Source organism: Asparagus officinalis, chromosome 5, assembly GCF_001876935.1.
Source record: "Asparagus officinalis chromosome 5, Aspof.V1, whole genome shotgun sequence".
Taxonomy (NCBI): domain Eukaryota; kingdom Viridiplantae; phylum Streptophyta; class Magnoliopsida; order Asparagales; family Asparagaceae; genus Asparagus; species Asparagus officinalis.
The window spans coordinates 117,686,854-117,701,138 of record NC_033798.1 but is presented as its reverse complement, the minus strand read 5'-3'; the positions used below and the strand labels follow the sequence as shown (position 1 = coordinate 117,701,138).

The following is a 14,285-nucleotide window of genomic DNA, read 5'->3' as shown; positions in this document are numbered from 1 at the left end:
CCCCCCTCTCTCTCTCTCTCTCTCTCTCTCTCTCTCTCTCTCTCTCTCTCTCTCTCTCAACTCACTACCTCTCTCATGGCCAAATCCTTAAAGTAAATTGCATCAGGTTTCCAAAGGCTTTATCTCCACTAAATCCCATCAAAACCGAATTCCCCAATCCCTAATCTAAGCCCTCTCTATAAGAGATTTTACTCCATTAAATTTCCCCCAAAACGCATCTCTCAAAATGGCATCTTTTCTTGAATCCTATCCCAAAATCACAAATTTTCAACCCCAAAAACCTTTTCCCCATCTAGGTTTCCCAATTCAATGTAGCTAGTTTCAATTAGAACCTTCATTGTGGGAAATTCAATGTTGGGTTTGAGGAATCAATAGGCAGGGATCCTCTACCAAAGATGCAAATCAGGGCTTTTGCAAGACAGAGAGGCTTTAGGGCTGTAGGTAGGCGTGTCCATCCGGGCCGGTCCGGCCCAGAAAGCCGGGTCCGGGCTAGGCAAAACCGGAGCCGGGCTCGGTTGCCCCGGGCCTGAGCGGGCCGAGCTCCGGGTCGGCCCGCTTTTTTTATTTTTATTTTATTTTTTTTAAATCTCTTTAAAACTCCAATTTTATATAAAAAATTATACAAAATTTTAATAAAAAATTAATATTATTATTAATCACTTGAAATTACATAAATTACAAATACAAAAAATTATAAAAAAGATAAATAATAAAAATAACTTCTTTATTAATAATCAGTAAATCCTTTACAAGTATAAATTTATTTTAAAATTCGTCGCATCATAATAGATGAACACATCCCAACTAGGTTGGCACCTATTCATCTATACCACTATCATTTACAACTGTTTCCAAAATAATTCAGTACAAAATTTAACTAAGAAATAAAAATTACAATTTGATAAATATTATTTAATCTTTATATCTATCTGCTAGTCCTAATTCTTCAAATTTATCTTCAATTACAGCCATTCGATAGATGTCTTGCATTCTCTTTTCGTACCTCCACCAATCTTATAAGCACATCACCGTTTGTACAGTATACATATCTAACGATGTCTTGTGGTCGTCGATCAAACGTCTTGCTGTGCTGAAGGCGAATTCCGAAGCTACTGTCGAAACATGCACTATTAGTAAGTCACGAACCATGATGGAAAGTATAGGATATGAAACTAATCCATATACTCTCTACCATTATAAAATATTTAAATTATTATTTTAACAGTTAACTAAAAAAGCAGATAAATATTCATCTATTTCAGAAACCTCCAATGATGATCCAAGTCCAGATTCACCAGTTAGTTGAAGCAGATAAATATTCATCTATTTCAGAAACCTCCAATGATGATCCAAGTCCAGATTCACCAGTTAGTTCAGCTACCATTGCATACCTATCAAAACTTAACCTCCAATGATGATCCAAGTCCAGATTCACCAGTTAGTTCAGCTACCATTGCATACCTATCAAAACTTACTATTTTACTTCGACTTGAGCTCAAAGAAGTCGAAGCTGTAGATTATTATGCAGCTACACCATGTTTAGCTGCATACTCATCATATAAGGTTTGAAAATAATTTCTAATAGCATTATGATGAGAAGTAGCAGTAATGGTGGGCATACTCATCATATAAGGTTTGAAAATAATTTCTAATAGCATTATGATGAGAAGTAGCAGTAATGGTGGATCCATCATCTAAGTCTATAATCAAATAATTTCTAATAGCATTATGATGAGAAGTAGCAGTAATGGTGGATCCATCATCTAAGTCTATAATCTAATTACCGTACAAGGATTGTAACAAATTTTAAAGGCCAATATTCTTCAATTGCGGATCAATAAGAACCCCCAAACAAAAAATGTGAGGAATAGACCTAAAATACTTATTAAATTTGTTCTTTATTTGAAATTATAGCTCCAAAAGTATCATCCATACGATATTTACCAAAAAAATTAAATATTTAAAATTTGTAAAGTAGCTAAAGTAATGATTGGATAATAACATTGTAGCATTATAAATAATTTGTAACATCTCTTTTAAATTACTTATAATTGTTCATTCCTCTTCAGTTATTCCGTAGGTGCTATCAGAACTAGAACTATAAGAATAATAAGCAATAAAATCATTTATAATTTTTTTATATTCTATTGCTACACTTAACATTGCATAGGTGGAATTCCACCTATGGTCAATATTTTTTTGAATTAGTCTTGGCTTTATATTTTTTTTCTTTTACATAATTGTTTTTATCTTCCAATTCTTTGTTCATAAGCATTATGCATATAAGTTACTGACCTAACCTTTTCTATCATGTGTATAATTTGAGTAAACGCACTTTTAACAATTAAATTTAAAATATAACAGATGCATCTAATATGAAAAAGATCACCATGACATGGCAATGACAGAGTTCTTTTGATAAAATCAACAGCTACATTATTATTACTTGTATTATCTAGTGAAAGAGAAAATATTTTTTTTAATTTCTAGTTTCATAAGCTCTTCAATTATTAAATTTGCAACATTATTAAATTTGTAACATTAATACCAATATGTGACTCTTCAATTATAATAAATAAAACAACTCTTTTAAATATTTTGCTAATTTTTATCAATCTAGTGTGTTGCGATGCATAAATAACCAGTTTGTGCTCTAGATGTCCAAATATCACAAGTTAAAAAAATTACAGTTTAAACTTTGAAAATAAGAAATTATTTTTACTTGTTCCTCCTGATAATGTTTTAAAATATCACGTTGATAAGTTTGACGAGAAAAATTTTTTAATACGGGGTAAAAACTACATGTAAATAAATCTTCAAATTCATCATCTTCTATTAATCTAAAAGGAAGATCCTTAAGAATGATAAACCTGATAACGCATTTCCTGCCACGGGATGCGTCATAACTCCAACTTTCAAGACTACCAGAAGTTGAGGATTGCGAGATCATAGATTGTCGGATATCACCTTGAGGCGTCTGGCCTCTGTTGTGTTTATCTAAATGGCGTTTGAGGTGGTTGGTGCCGCTCTTATGATGAGCTTGGAAAATCTTACCGCACAACGCACATTTAGCCTTCTGGGTGAGGATCCTATCGTGTTCATCCTTGGTGACGTCTATCTTCTCATAAAAATTCCACACATCGAATCTCGGCATGTTCGGAGCTCTTGGTGTAGAATCGTCGCCACCGGATCCGGGATTAACATCGGTAGGATCGGTAGGGGTAGACCTGGTAGGAGGACTCGTTTTAAAATCATGAGATATGTTTTGTTCTTCATAATCAGATTGGTAGCTATTTGATTGAAGAATTAGAGAGTATAAAAGAGAAGTGGATGAGTTTTGGTGTGAGGAAAATAAATAAAAAAACCCCTCTATTTATAGAGGCAGCCCCTTAGGCAAATGACCAAAAAAAAACCTCACCATATGACCATTTTTTGACCTTTTTGACCATTTTTTGACCGTTTTAGGGGCAAAACTGTCAAAACAACCATTTTGACCGTTATGCCCGGCCAAAACGGTCACATTTGTGAGGTCGTTTCCCGACCACAACCGCGGCCAAAAGGAGTAGACCCGGTAGGAGGACTCATTTTAAAATCGTGAGATAAGTTTTGCTCTTCATAATTAGATTCGAAAGCCATTTGATTGAAGAATTAGAAAGTATAAGAGATTATTAGAGAGTATAAGAGAGTATACGAATGTATAAGAGAGTATAAGAGAGAAGTGAATGAGTTTTGGTGTGAGAAAAATAAATGAAAACCCCCCTCTATTTATAGAGACATCCCCCTAGGAAAATGACCAAAATACCTTCACCATATGAGCGTTTTTTGACCGTTTTTAGGGGCAAAATGTTCAAAACAGGCATTTTGGCCGTTATGGCCAGGTCCGACCAAAACAGTCTGTGACCGTTAAGACCGGGCCATGCCAGGTTGGCCCGGTCCGGCCCGGCCACAACGGTCACAAATGTGACCGTTGGGCAAAAACGGTCACATTTGGCCCAACGGTCACATTTGTGACCGTTTATGCCGGGCCGGGCCCGCAACGGTCGGCCTGGCCCGGCTTTTGCCCGCAACGGTCACCTAAGGTGACCGTTGCGCCCATGCCGGTTATTTTGCTCGGACTATTTTCTCGTCCTGGCCGAGCGTCGACGAGGCGGCCCGTACCCGGGCCCGGAACCCGGTCTGTCTCGGGTTTCCGGGCCAATCCTGGGCTGAAAGAATATAAGTTACATGGGTGAGAAAAAATATACTAGTTGAAATGCTAAGATCAAATGAATACAGGGCAGACCTCCTTGATGTACTAAATCTATAGAAGATGGACATCAACGATTCTTGAAAATTTGACACTATCAAAGTTGAAAGCGAAAACTAGAGCTATTGATTACAGTGCAATTTTATGTTGTCTACAGTATTTGCATGAGCCATAAGCTCGCCGAAGATATATATAACTTTAATACTTTATAAACATCAAGAATACAAAGCAATACATAAATAAAGCATTGTAGATACAGTAGACCAAGATATAAAAACAGGACCGATATAATAGCAATTTCAATGATTTTAGAAGCTAATCTCAGAATATTAAAGATTAAGGCACTATTTCAGAATATTAAAGATGTAGTGGACTAATACGGAAAAGACCATTTGCTACGCTACAGACATCCAAAAAAATGAATTCGAACCTAATTTCCTAATATAATCTCCGGCAACTCAATTCCGGCAACCGGCGGCGTCAACAAGCCCCACCGCTTTCATCGCGGCACCGTCGATCTCCGTGAGATCAAAAAGTACTAGGAAAGAAAAAACCAATTTTTATCCGAAAGTTCCCTTTCCAGACGTCAGAGAAATCGCCCACGAGTTTAGGTATCTCTTCTTGTCGATTCTCATTTTGTCTGTGTTGTACTTCTGTTTAATGAAATGGTCTCAATTTGATATCTGATTTGAATTGATTGATTGAAAAATGAATTATCAAATCTATTATCTTTAAAGATACCTACTTTGGTGAGATGTTAAGATTTGCAAGGAACTTTTTTGAGTTTAGTTCCTGATCAATAGCTTCGACATCAAATCCTTGACCTTCAAGAAGAATTGTGGTTCTAACGAGGATAGGTAACTAAACCTGTTGCATTTATCAAATTTTGTAACCAAATGACAAACCACAAGCTACATCCGTTGTCACGCAAGCTTAATCAAGTTGGAATACAAATTAAGGTGGCAATCATCCAAACCAATTTTTTCAAGTGATTGGCATAGGACGTAGAAGAGCGATGGGCCTGCAGACCAACGGTTGAGCTCGAGGTAGTGTCAATCCTTGTCCCTCTGTCATGTCCACCATTCCTTGATCATTATCGGCCTTCCAATCAAAGCACTGTATCATGGCAGCGAGCGTTGGTTGGATAACTTGCAAGGCTAACGATGTGCCTGGACAGCCTCTTCGACCGCTGCCAAATGGCAACAGATGGAAGTGCTGGCCTCTAACATCCACCTCCTTATCACTATTCATAAACCTTTCTGGTTTGAATTCAAGTGGTTCAGGCCAGTGATTTGGATCCCTTCCAATGGCCCATACATTGACAAATAGCCTTGTTCTTGCAGGGATGTCATAATCATTAATCTTACAGCCTTCAGTTGATTCACGGACAATCATCGGGCCTGTTGGATGAAGCCTTAAAGTTTCCTTTACGATGGCCTGGAGGTATGGGAGCTTTGGGATGTCGGATTCTTTGACCAGTCTGTTCAAGCCGATGACTGTGTTTATTTCGTCTCTAGCGTTCTGGAGTATGTTTGGATGGTTGATGAGTTCTGCCAGTGCCCATTCTACTGTGATTGCTGATGTATCAGTGCCTGCAGCAAAGATATCCTATGCAGCATTGAATGTAAGATAATTAACTTTCGTTAGTTGAAGTAATGTCGCGCAAGCAAGATATAGCTTAGGATTTCAACACTGATATGCCATAGGCTTGATGAACTTTTTTTGCAAAGTAATGATGAACTTTCAAATACTAGAAATAAATGTATTCTGGTACATGCTTTTGGGATTTCCTGTATATAAGGTAGTCAATAGATAAATAATTGAACTACAAAATTCTTCTTGATATCTTGGAATAGTTCCAGTTTAAATTTCACAAGGCTACGTTGAACTTTGGGCTCTTTTTGCTTAAAATTACCATAAGTTTTTTTATTAAAGAAAATTACCATAAACTTTTTGCATTAGACTAGCACGCTTGATGGCAGACAGTTTTGCTATTATGTACTTTATACATCTTCTATGTTACTCTTATGAACTTTGTAGTTTGTAGGTTAATAGATGTGAATAAGAGTAGTTTAGACCTTTTATCCAAGACCTTAAGACCGTTTAAAACCATGTTTAATAGTTAATGATATTTTTCTACAGTTTTGAAAGGTCATGATAGTTTTCTTTAACAATAAAGGTTTGTGGTAATTTTGTGGAAAATGCTTCAAAATTCATAGTAGTTTTGTGAAATTCACCCATATTTTCTACTCAAGGTTGGTATTACTGCAATTTTACTATATTCAATTGTCCACTGGAAAAAATGACAAACTTTCATTTCTAGAGGTTAGGACTTGAAAACCTGGAAAAAAAAACTCTGTAAGACTGTAGCTGTAAGTTGATGCTTATCGATTCTTATGCAGTTTTATCTCTTTTGAAATACAGTAGTCCCCAGCAAAAAAATTGTCCTTTTAAATATTCATGACGCTCTTTCTATGGAGAGGTTATTGGATCTCCTTCTCAGATTCGGAAGGATTAATTAGAGACTTTGAGTATCAAAGCCATTTTCATAAAATTTAAAACACGCAGCACATATATACACATACACGTATGGCTCTTAAGCAGTAACTATTTAGTTGACAAAGTTCGTAATATTTTAATTCTAATGTTCTTCTGGAATAGGGTCACGTAATAATTTTTAGTATGCCTGTAAAAATTATTACCATAATGCCTTCATGTCCGTAAAAGTATTATGTGATATTTTGATTTTTTCACCTGGATCTAAAATCGGATGATCAGGACCTTCTGTATTTGACTCAGTCCTTGGTTATTTGAGAGAAGAAGTCTGATTGTTTTTCCACATCTGAAAGTGTTGTAGGCTTGTAGCACAGTTAAATTTTGTATTTAGATTACTGTCATCGTATCTTAGAAAGGGTTTGTAGAAGAGCGAAAGGAGGGGATGTCGGTTCTACTCTTCATTCTATCCTAGCAGAAGTTGCGGGGTAGCCAGGCCCAATCAGGCCAGTCAGGGAAGAGTCCCGGTCTTTGGATTGGCCAGCAAGTGGGAGCTGTAAGGCAGGAAGCTGCATAGGCAGGAAAGGGTGTGGGTTATGTGATATTTTGATTTATTCACCTGGATCTAAAATTGGATGATCAGGACCTTCTGTATTTGACTCAGTCCTTGGTTATTTGATAGAAGAAGTCTGATTGTTTTTCCACATCTGAAAGTGTTGTAGCACAGTTAAATTTTGTATTCAGATTACTGTCATCGTATCTTAGAAAGGGTTTGTAGAAGAGCAAAAGGAGGGGATGTCAGTTCTACTCTTCATTCTATCCTAGCAGAAAATTTTCCATTGTGGTTCTTCCATGGGTGAGTTTGCCATTTCTATATGTTGTGATGTATGGGCAACAGTGTATATGAGACGAGCTCTTTTACATATTTTGTGTTAATATATGTTAGCACAAAATTTTAACAATATCATTTTGCTATATATCATGAAGCACTCACAGAAAACTGTTGCTGTGGTCTTACCAAAATGAAAGCCTTGATGTTTTCTCTTGTTAGCTTTATCTCCGCATTACTGTCACCAGCTATATCAAGCATTATATCAAGCAAATCTTTCTTTGTTTCCTCAGCGGTGTCTTTTCCTTTTCTTTCCTCCTTCTCCTTCAATATCCCTTCCATCATGTTGTCGAACCTCTGGTGCAAGTCTTTCAGTCTTTTATCAAAACCTTGCAAGTCCAAGTTCCTGCAGAATCCTATATAATCTGCCAAGTTAAATTTCCCTGTCAGCTCAGCTGTCTCTTCTACGATCTTTTTAACCTCCTCTGCCTCCAAATCATTTCCTGAGCATGTCCGGCTCATTGCCATCCTGCATATCACATTGTTCGTCAATTTCTGAAGCTCTGCACCTATATTGACTGCCTCACCCTTCAATGATTTCTCAAACAGTGTTTTCATAAGTCTTATAATCTCCTGGCGCCTCAAAGGAAGGTTCTGTTCAAGTGTCCGACCGCCTAACAACTGTGTCATGCAGAGCTTCTTCATGTACCTATTAGAGATAAAGAAGATGAGGGTTTCTCTGGAGTTCAATGTACACTATTGTATCGTCAATATTGTTACCTCCAGTATGAGCTGTAGGGGGCAAAGGAGAAGTCGGCAGAGCCATAGGTGAGGTAGGAAACAGCTTTTGACAGGGGCCTGTCAGAGAAGGAGTTGTCATGAGTCTTGAGGAATTCTTTTGCAGTTTCTGCTGATGAGGCAACAACACAAGGGACGGAGCCTAAACGAATGGAGATGAGGGGGCCATATTGGAGGGAGAGCTTGTGGAGTGCTTGATGAGGGATGGGAGCTAAGAGGTGCAGATGGCCGAGTATTGGAAGCGCCAGGGGACTTGGGGGAAGGCACACTCTAGTTCGCCAACGGGATAAGAAAGCACGGAGGATGATGAGGGAAAAGAGCCATATGAGTGAAAGAGTTGCATAGGATTTGAAAGCTTCTATTCTCATGGTTTAAGATTTTGAAGAGGCTACAATTGAGGTAGTTGAAGTGGTATATATGCGAACATATGTTTGTTTAGAGGCAAGATGATTTCTCATGGGAATGAATTCTGCTTCTCTCACTTCTTGAGTTCCAAAGGAACAAGACAAAATACATTTTTTAAGACTACTCATTTAGAAATTGTAAACTGCCGGCTCATCCATAAATTACAACAAGAAGAAAGAGGAAAACCCTTTGTCCTCAGATTTAGTTTGTTTGATAGCGTACAAGATAGTTGGTTACAGAATACAACATTACAGCTCGTCACCATCTCCTCATAGGTGGGGAAAAAGTCCTCTAAATTCTATTTAAAAGTGCCTCCAGAACTTCTTCGATTTCATCCAAAGATCTGTTACAAGTATTTTTAGATAAGAAGAGTGAGGATATAGTAATTGGATTTAGGGTTATTTGCATATACCCCTTAAATCCCGGGTATTTACAAGGAACACCTCAAATCTTAGTATTTGCAAAAGTACCCCTCAAATCATCAACTTTGTGAAAAAAATACCCCTAAAACCAACAAATCATTAATGTAGTGCGATTACAAACTAGCTTATCAAAGTTGATGATTCTATTGCTTTGAGGGTAATTTGTCCAGAATTGATGATTTAAGGCGTAGTCTTGCAAATACTGAGATTTGGACGGTATTTTTGCAAATACCCATGATTTAAGTGGTATATATGCAAATAACCCTTGGATTTATTAGTTGTATGGTGGTTGGAACTAGGTCAAGATCACAGGTCTGCCTAATGATGTATTCATGATCATGACATTTAGGCTTGAAAGCTACTGACATGTTTATTTTTCCCTTTTTCTGATGCAGGCCAGGTGCAATTGGAAATCAACTGCACTACTCGCTATCACAGGTAACAAATTCGCTTAAAACAATGTTTTCTTGTAATTAATCTCTGCGTTGTTGTTTTATATTCCATGTAATATATGTATACAAGCAAGTACATGGACTTCCATTCTCAATGAACAAGGTTATACTATCGTTCTTTGTGTTTTTTCTCCTTCGTTTAATATTTCTGTTGTTAGTGGATTAGCATTTGTATGACATCATTGCTTCCCTTTTATTATATTCAAAATTCGAGTGCTGATAACTGTGGTTACAGCCAAAGAAATGTTTATTTTAGGTACAACAAAAAGATGTTATAAATATATTGAAATGGGCAGTCGGTCTTGGCCTGTAACAATAATGGAGAGCTAGACTAGGGAAATGCATCATCAACTATATACTTTTTTATTTATCCTAATAGCAATCCATCTTACAACAAAACATACCGATAACTGGGGAAATTGTTTATTTTCTAGTACAAACCCTACCATCCAAGTAATGATACAATAAGGGTTAACCTCTCCAGTTAAATCTTTTAATTGTAGATGCTTTAGGACATCCCTGCCAATTAAGTGAAAGGTAATTGTTCTCAGTTAGAAATCAACAGTATGCATGAATAAGTCCTTTTAAAGATGAGACAGCCAAGAATACAGAATGAATCTGTTTTGAATAGGATCCTCAAGTCCCTTTCTTGCTGAATTATTGAAAATAAGACAATCTGTATCAAATCTGCTAAGGCAATTTTCTGCTTAAGTTCCTTTGTTGAAAGAAGCTTTAGGTCATATTTATGGAAGGAACTGCAGAGAAGAAATATTAAACAAATGCACGAAGGATTTGGCTTGGAGCAGTGTGTATATGTCAGTCAGAACAATCATAACCCCGTACTTAAATTTACTAGTATAATGCACGCGCTTTACACGTTGATATGTTATTATATTTAATATTATATAATTTAATAAATTATATATAACCATTAAAAATTATTTTATTACACTATGATTAAAAAAATAATAATTTATACTGTTATTAACATTTAATAGTTATTTAATTTTTTTATTATTATATTATTAAACAATTTATTTAGGAGTATAATTATTAAATAATAATGTAATCATTAGTTTAAGTAACACTATTGATATAATTAAACCATTTAAATTATTAAATATTTATGTCATGTAAATATTTTAATACAATATCTATTAAATAATGGCAATAATTTTTAATATTATATGACTTTATGTTGTAAAGAATATTACCTTATTCGATAATTAATATCATCTTAGTAATAAAAAATTGGATGGTATAAATTAAAAATACTATTATTTATAAAAAGTAATTTATATAAAAATATTGGATCCTTCAAATATATGAGACATCTACTTTCCAACTAAAAGTGCATGACTCATAAATTTCAAAGATCCAATATTTCATTGCACTGTTATTAATAATTAGAATTATGTGCAATATTTTATTAAATACATAATTTTACTATTTCATTACAATTAGTAATTATTTTATAATAAATTATAATATATTTATTAATTTTGTTATCATTATAAATTATTAGTATATTCTAGCGAGTGGCCAAATATTTTGAAGAAAAGAAGAGAAAAGTATATGTCTCATAAATTTCAAGGATCCAAATTTTTTTATATAAATTAATTTTCTAAAACAAAAGTATTTTTAACTTATAACATCCAAATTTTTATTACTAAGATGATATTAATTATCGAACAAGGTAATATTCTTTACAACATAAAGAAATAACCCCTATTTATACTATTATTAATAATTATAATTATGTGCAATAATTTGTTAAATGAATGACTTTTAATATTTTATATAATTAATAATTCTTTATAACAAATTATCATATATTTATGAATTTTGTTTTCATTATAAATTATTAATATATTCTAGTGAATGACCAAATAATTTGAGAAAATGAAAAGGTGTATAGTTAATGAGAGGTTATGGATCATTAGTTTTATAATTAATGGTATAATTTTGAGTTATAAAAAATTGAGGGGGTAAAAAAGGAAATCAAATGTTTTGACATGGGCATTCTCTTTTATAAGTAGTATAGATTATTAGCATGCATGGCCTTTCATGCACCTCGTAGAAGAATAAAAATTGATTGGAATCCAAACTGAATATAATCATTTTATTGCGTTAAGATTCATATTATTCACAAGTCTAATCCAAAGGTTTATTAGTCTGGCCGCATACAACAATTGCTAGATTTCCTTCAGTGGTGGTGAGCTTTAAATATATGCATCTATTTCTTGCTCAAGGTTGCTGATAGCGGATCGCGACGCGTCGCGACGAGGTACCGCTAAGGCTATATCGGGCTATTGCGGCGAAATCGCGACAAATAGCGCACAGTCAAATAGCGGTCAAATTTAAATATATTTAAATATCCTAAATAATAAGAAAATTCATAAAAAATCTAAAAATTCAATTAGTTGTAAATTTCTTGTATTATCAATAAATAACAATTAATAAGCTTGTTGTATGAATGAAACTATGAAGAAATTCAAGAAATATAGCATCATAATATGTGTGATAGCGGGTTTAGCCGCTTTTAACAACAAAAATTCGCTTTTAACCGCGAAAATCCGCTTTTAACCGCGAAAACCCGCTTTTAACCCGCTAAAATCCGTTTTTACGCGCTATTCGAATGAATAGCGGATTTTCCCGCTTAAGCCAGCCGCGAAACCCCTACGCGTAGCGCTGAAGGGCCGCGACCGCTATTCGCGCCGCTATAGCCCCGCTATTGGTCGCTATTTACAACACTGTTCTTGCTATTTAGCTCGTGTCAATGACCTCCTCCACCAAAACCATTAATAATGACATCCCCATGATTCGCACCAGCTCACTGTCTACCTTCATATAATCAGCCTCGACTCTTTCCCCATATCAATACCTTTATAAATTGTACTACAATTTTACACTACTTTTGTATTACAAGACACAATCATGTAGATCCTTCCTCATGAATCACAATCAGGACCTATGTGTCTGTTTCTTTGAAAGAACTACATCTAAAGATTGTATGCAATCATGTCTGAGATACTAGTTTGACAAATATTTGTAACTATGATATACAGTGATGTGGCATTAAAGTATGCAAGGTCTGACCTCTCTATCACCAACCGATTAAACAAGGACTATAACAAAGTTAACCATTAAATTCTGTTATCGTGTTCTGTTTCAGGGAAGAGGAAATGGTAGGCTCTATAGAAGTATGGGGTTGTAGAAAGGCTTAGCCAAGTACAACTGACAAACATGACAGCAGATCACGAGGCCAATCATCAAATCTCCCAGGTAGTATTACAAGGCATCAGCAAATCAGTAACCTATAAGTTTTTTGTTGCCTGATGTGTTTATACATCTGATTTCAGACTGATGAAACCATAGCCTGATCCTACAGATGGAAATGAATAACCAGCAAGAAATATATACAGATTTCATAGAGATACGTATGCATTTGAACAGGTATGACATGCTTAACGTGAAAATTTTACATGAAAAGACGAACGATATACTATTTAAGTCTTATGAATATCATCATTATTATTCAATTGAAGGGGTCTATGAATTTTGGCAGGAAACATCCACCATTGAAAGTATCAATAGCTTTCTAAGTGAAAGAAGGATGTACATACAGAATATGAGAACAGATATCCCATGCTAAAATATGTGAAATCGAACCATAACAAGATAGATACCTAGTGCTTTGAAAGCTTCCCTGAGATCTGGTGCAAATCTTAAACCAATAAAATACCAAAAAAAAGTGTGGTAGCATCCTCCAATTCACGATAAAGATACTAAAACCTGACCTAGACAGAACCTCTCCACCCCCGATTGATCATCACTATGGATTTGATTGGTCTTGCAGTCTATATTTGGGTTATATGATACAAACTGTGAAATATTAAAATTGCATCTTCTGATCACTAAGGTAAGTCTCATAGGGGTGACCTGGAACCATATTTCATGACTTGTTGATGAGGAACTTATGTAAAAAATATATATATCAAATTACAGTTTTTCAATTGATTTCATAAAAAATGGATGAATAGGATTCATCTTTTTCTTTTAAAATATTACATCATGAAATTGTTGCATTATAATTTAAGAACTTGAACTAGCAAAATTGATTCAGATTTTGACCAGCTTATTATGCCCAGTACACTCATAATTAAAAGTTTTCAATCGAATATTTTTTCATATCAAGTGAATTTGTGCATGCCAAATTCCTGATTATTTAGAAAAGAAATTGAAGAGTGATTCGTTATGGAAATTTAACATGAAAATCAGAGCAAAAACAACAAAGTGAACAAACAGAACATAAAAGAAGATTTTTAAAATACTTCACAGGAATGGCGTCATTTTTAAAATACTTCACAGGAATGGCGTCATTCTTCTTCTTTTTCATTTTTAATTTGTTTGCTGTCATGTCATCTTATCTGACCAGAATATTACTGGATGAAAGATCTGTGAATAAACAATTATTTTCCTACTTTCTAATATTTTTTGAAATAATAATCTTAGTCTAGTTTTTATGATCCAACATCCAATCTACTATATGAGAGAACCCAAGTTGCATGGCAATGCGTACGAGTACGGGTAGTCGGGTACGGGACACGGTAAATTTGTGATATGTAGAGTACTAGGAC

The 14,285-nt window shown here is 34.9% G+C and overlaps 1 protein-coding gene and 1 pseudogene across 1 annotated transcript; one reads left to right on the top strand and one right to left on the bottom strand.

Moving 5' to 3' along the window:
* Positions 5,231-8,734, bottom strand: LOC109842463 (cytochrome P450 93A3-like). Its single transcript, XM_020411338.1, has 3 exons — positions 8,349-8,734; positions 7,758-8,277; positions 5,231-5,854 (listed from the first exon to the last, which is right to left on the bottom strand). Exons 1-3 carry the CDS (start codon positions 8,732-8,734, stop codon positions 5,231-5,233), a joined length of 1,530 nt encoding a protein of 509 aa, XP_020266927.1.
* Positions 8,355-14,285, top strand: part of LOC109840880 — a 14,577-nt pseudogene continuing 8,646 nt past the window's right edge.

Coding starts and splice junctions, on each gene's coding strand:
- LOC109842463 (XM_020411338.1), bottom strand. CDS start 8,734: ATGAGAATAGAAGCTTTCAAATCCTATGCAACTCTTTCACTCATATGG. Junction 8,278..8,348: donor CCCTACAGCTCATACTGGAG/GTAACAATATTG, acceptor TATCTCTAATAG/GTACATGAAGAAGCTCTGCA. Junction 5,855..7,757: donor ACATCAAGGCTTTCATTTTG/GTAAGACCACAG, acceptor AATGCTGCATAG/GATATCTTTGCTGCAGGCAC.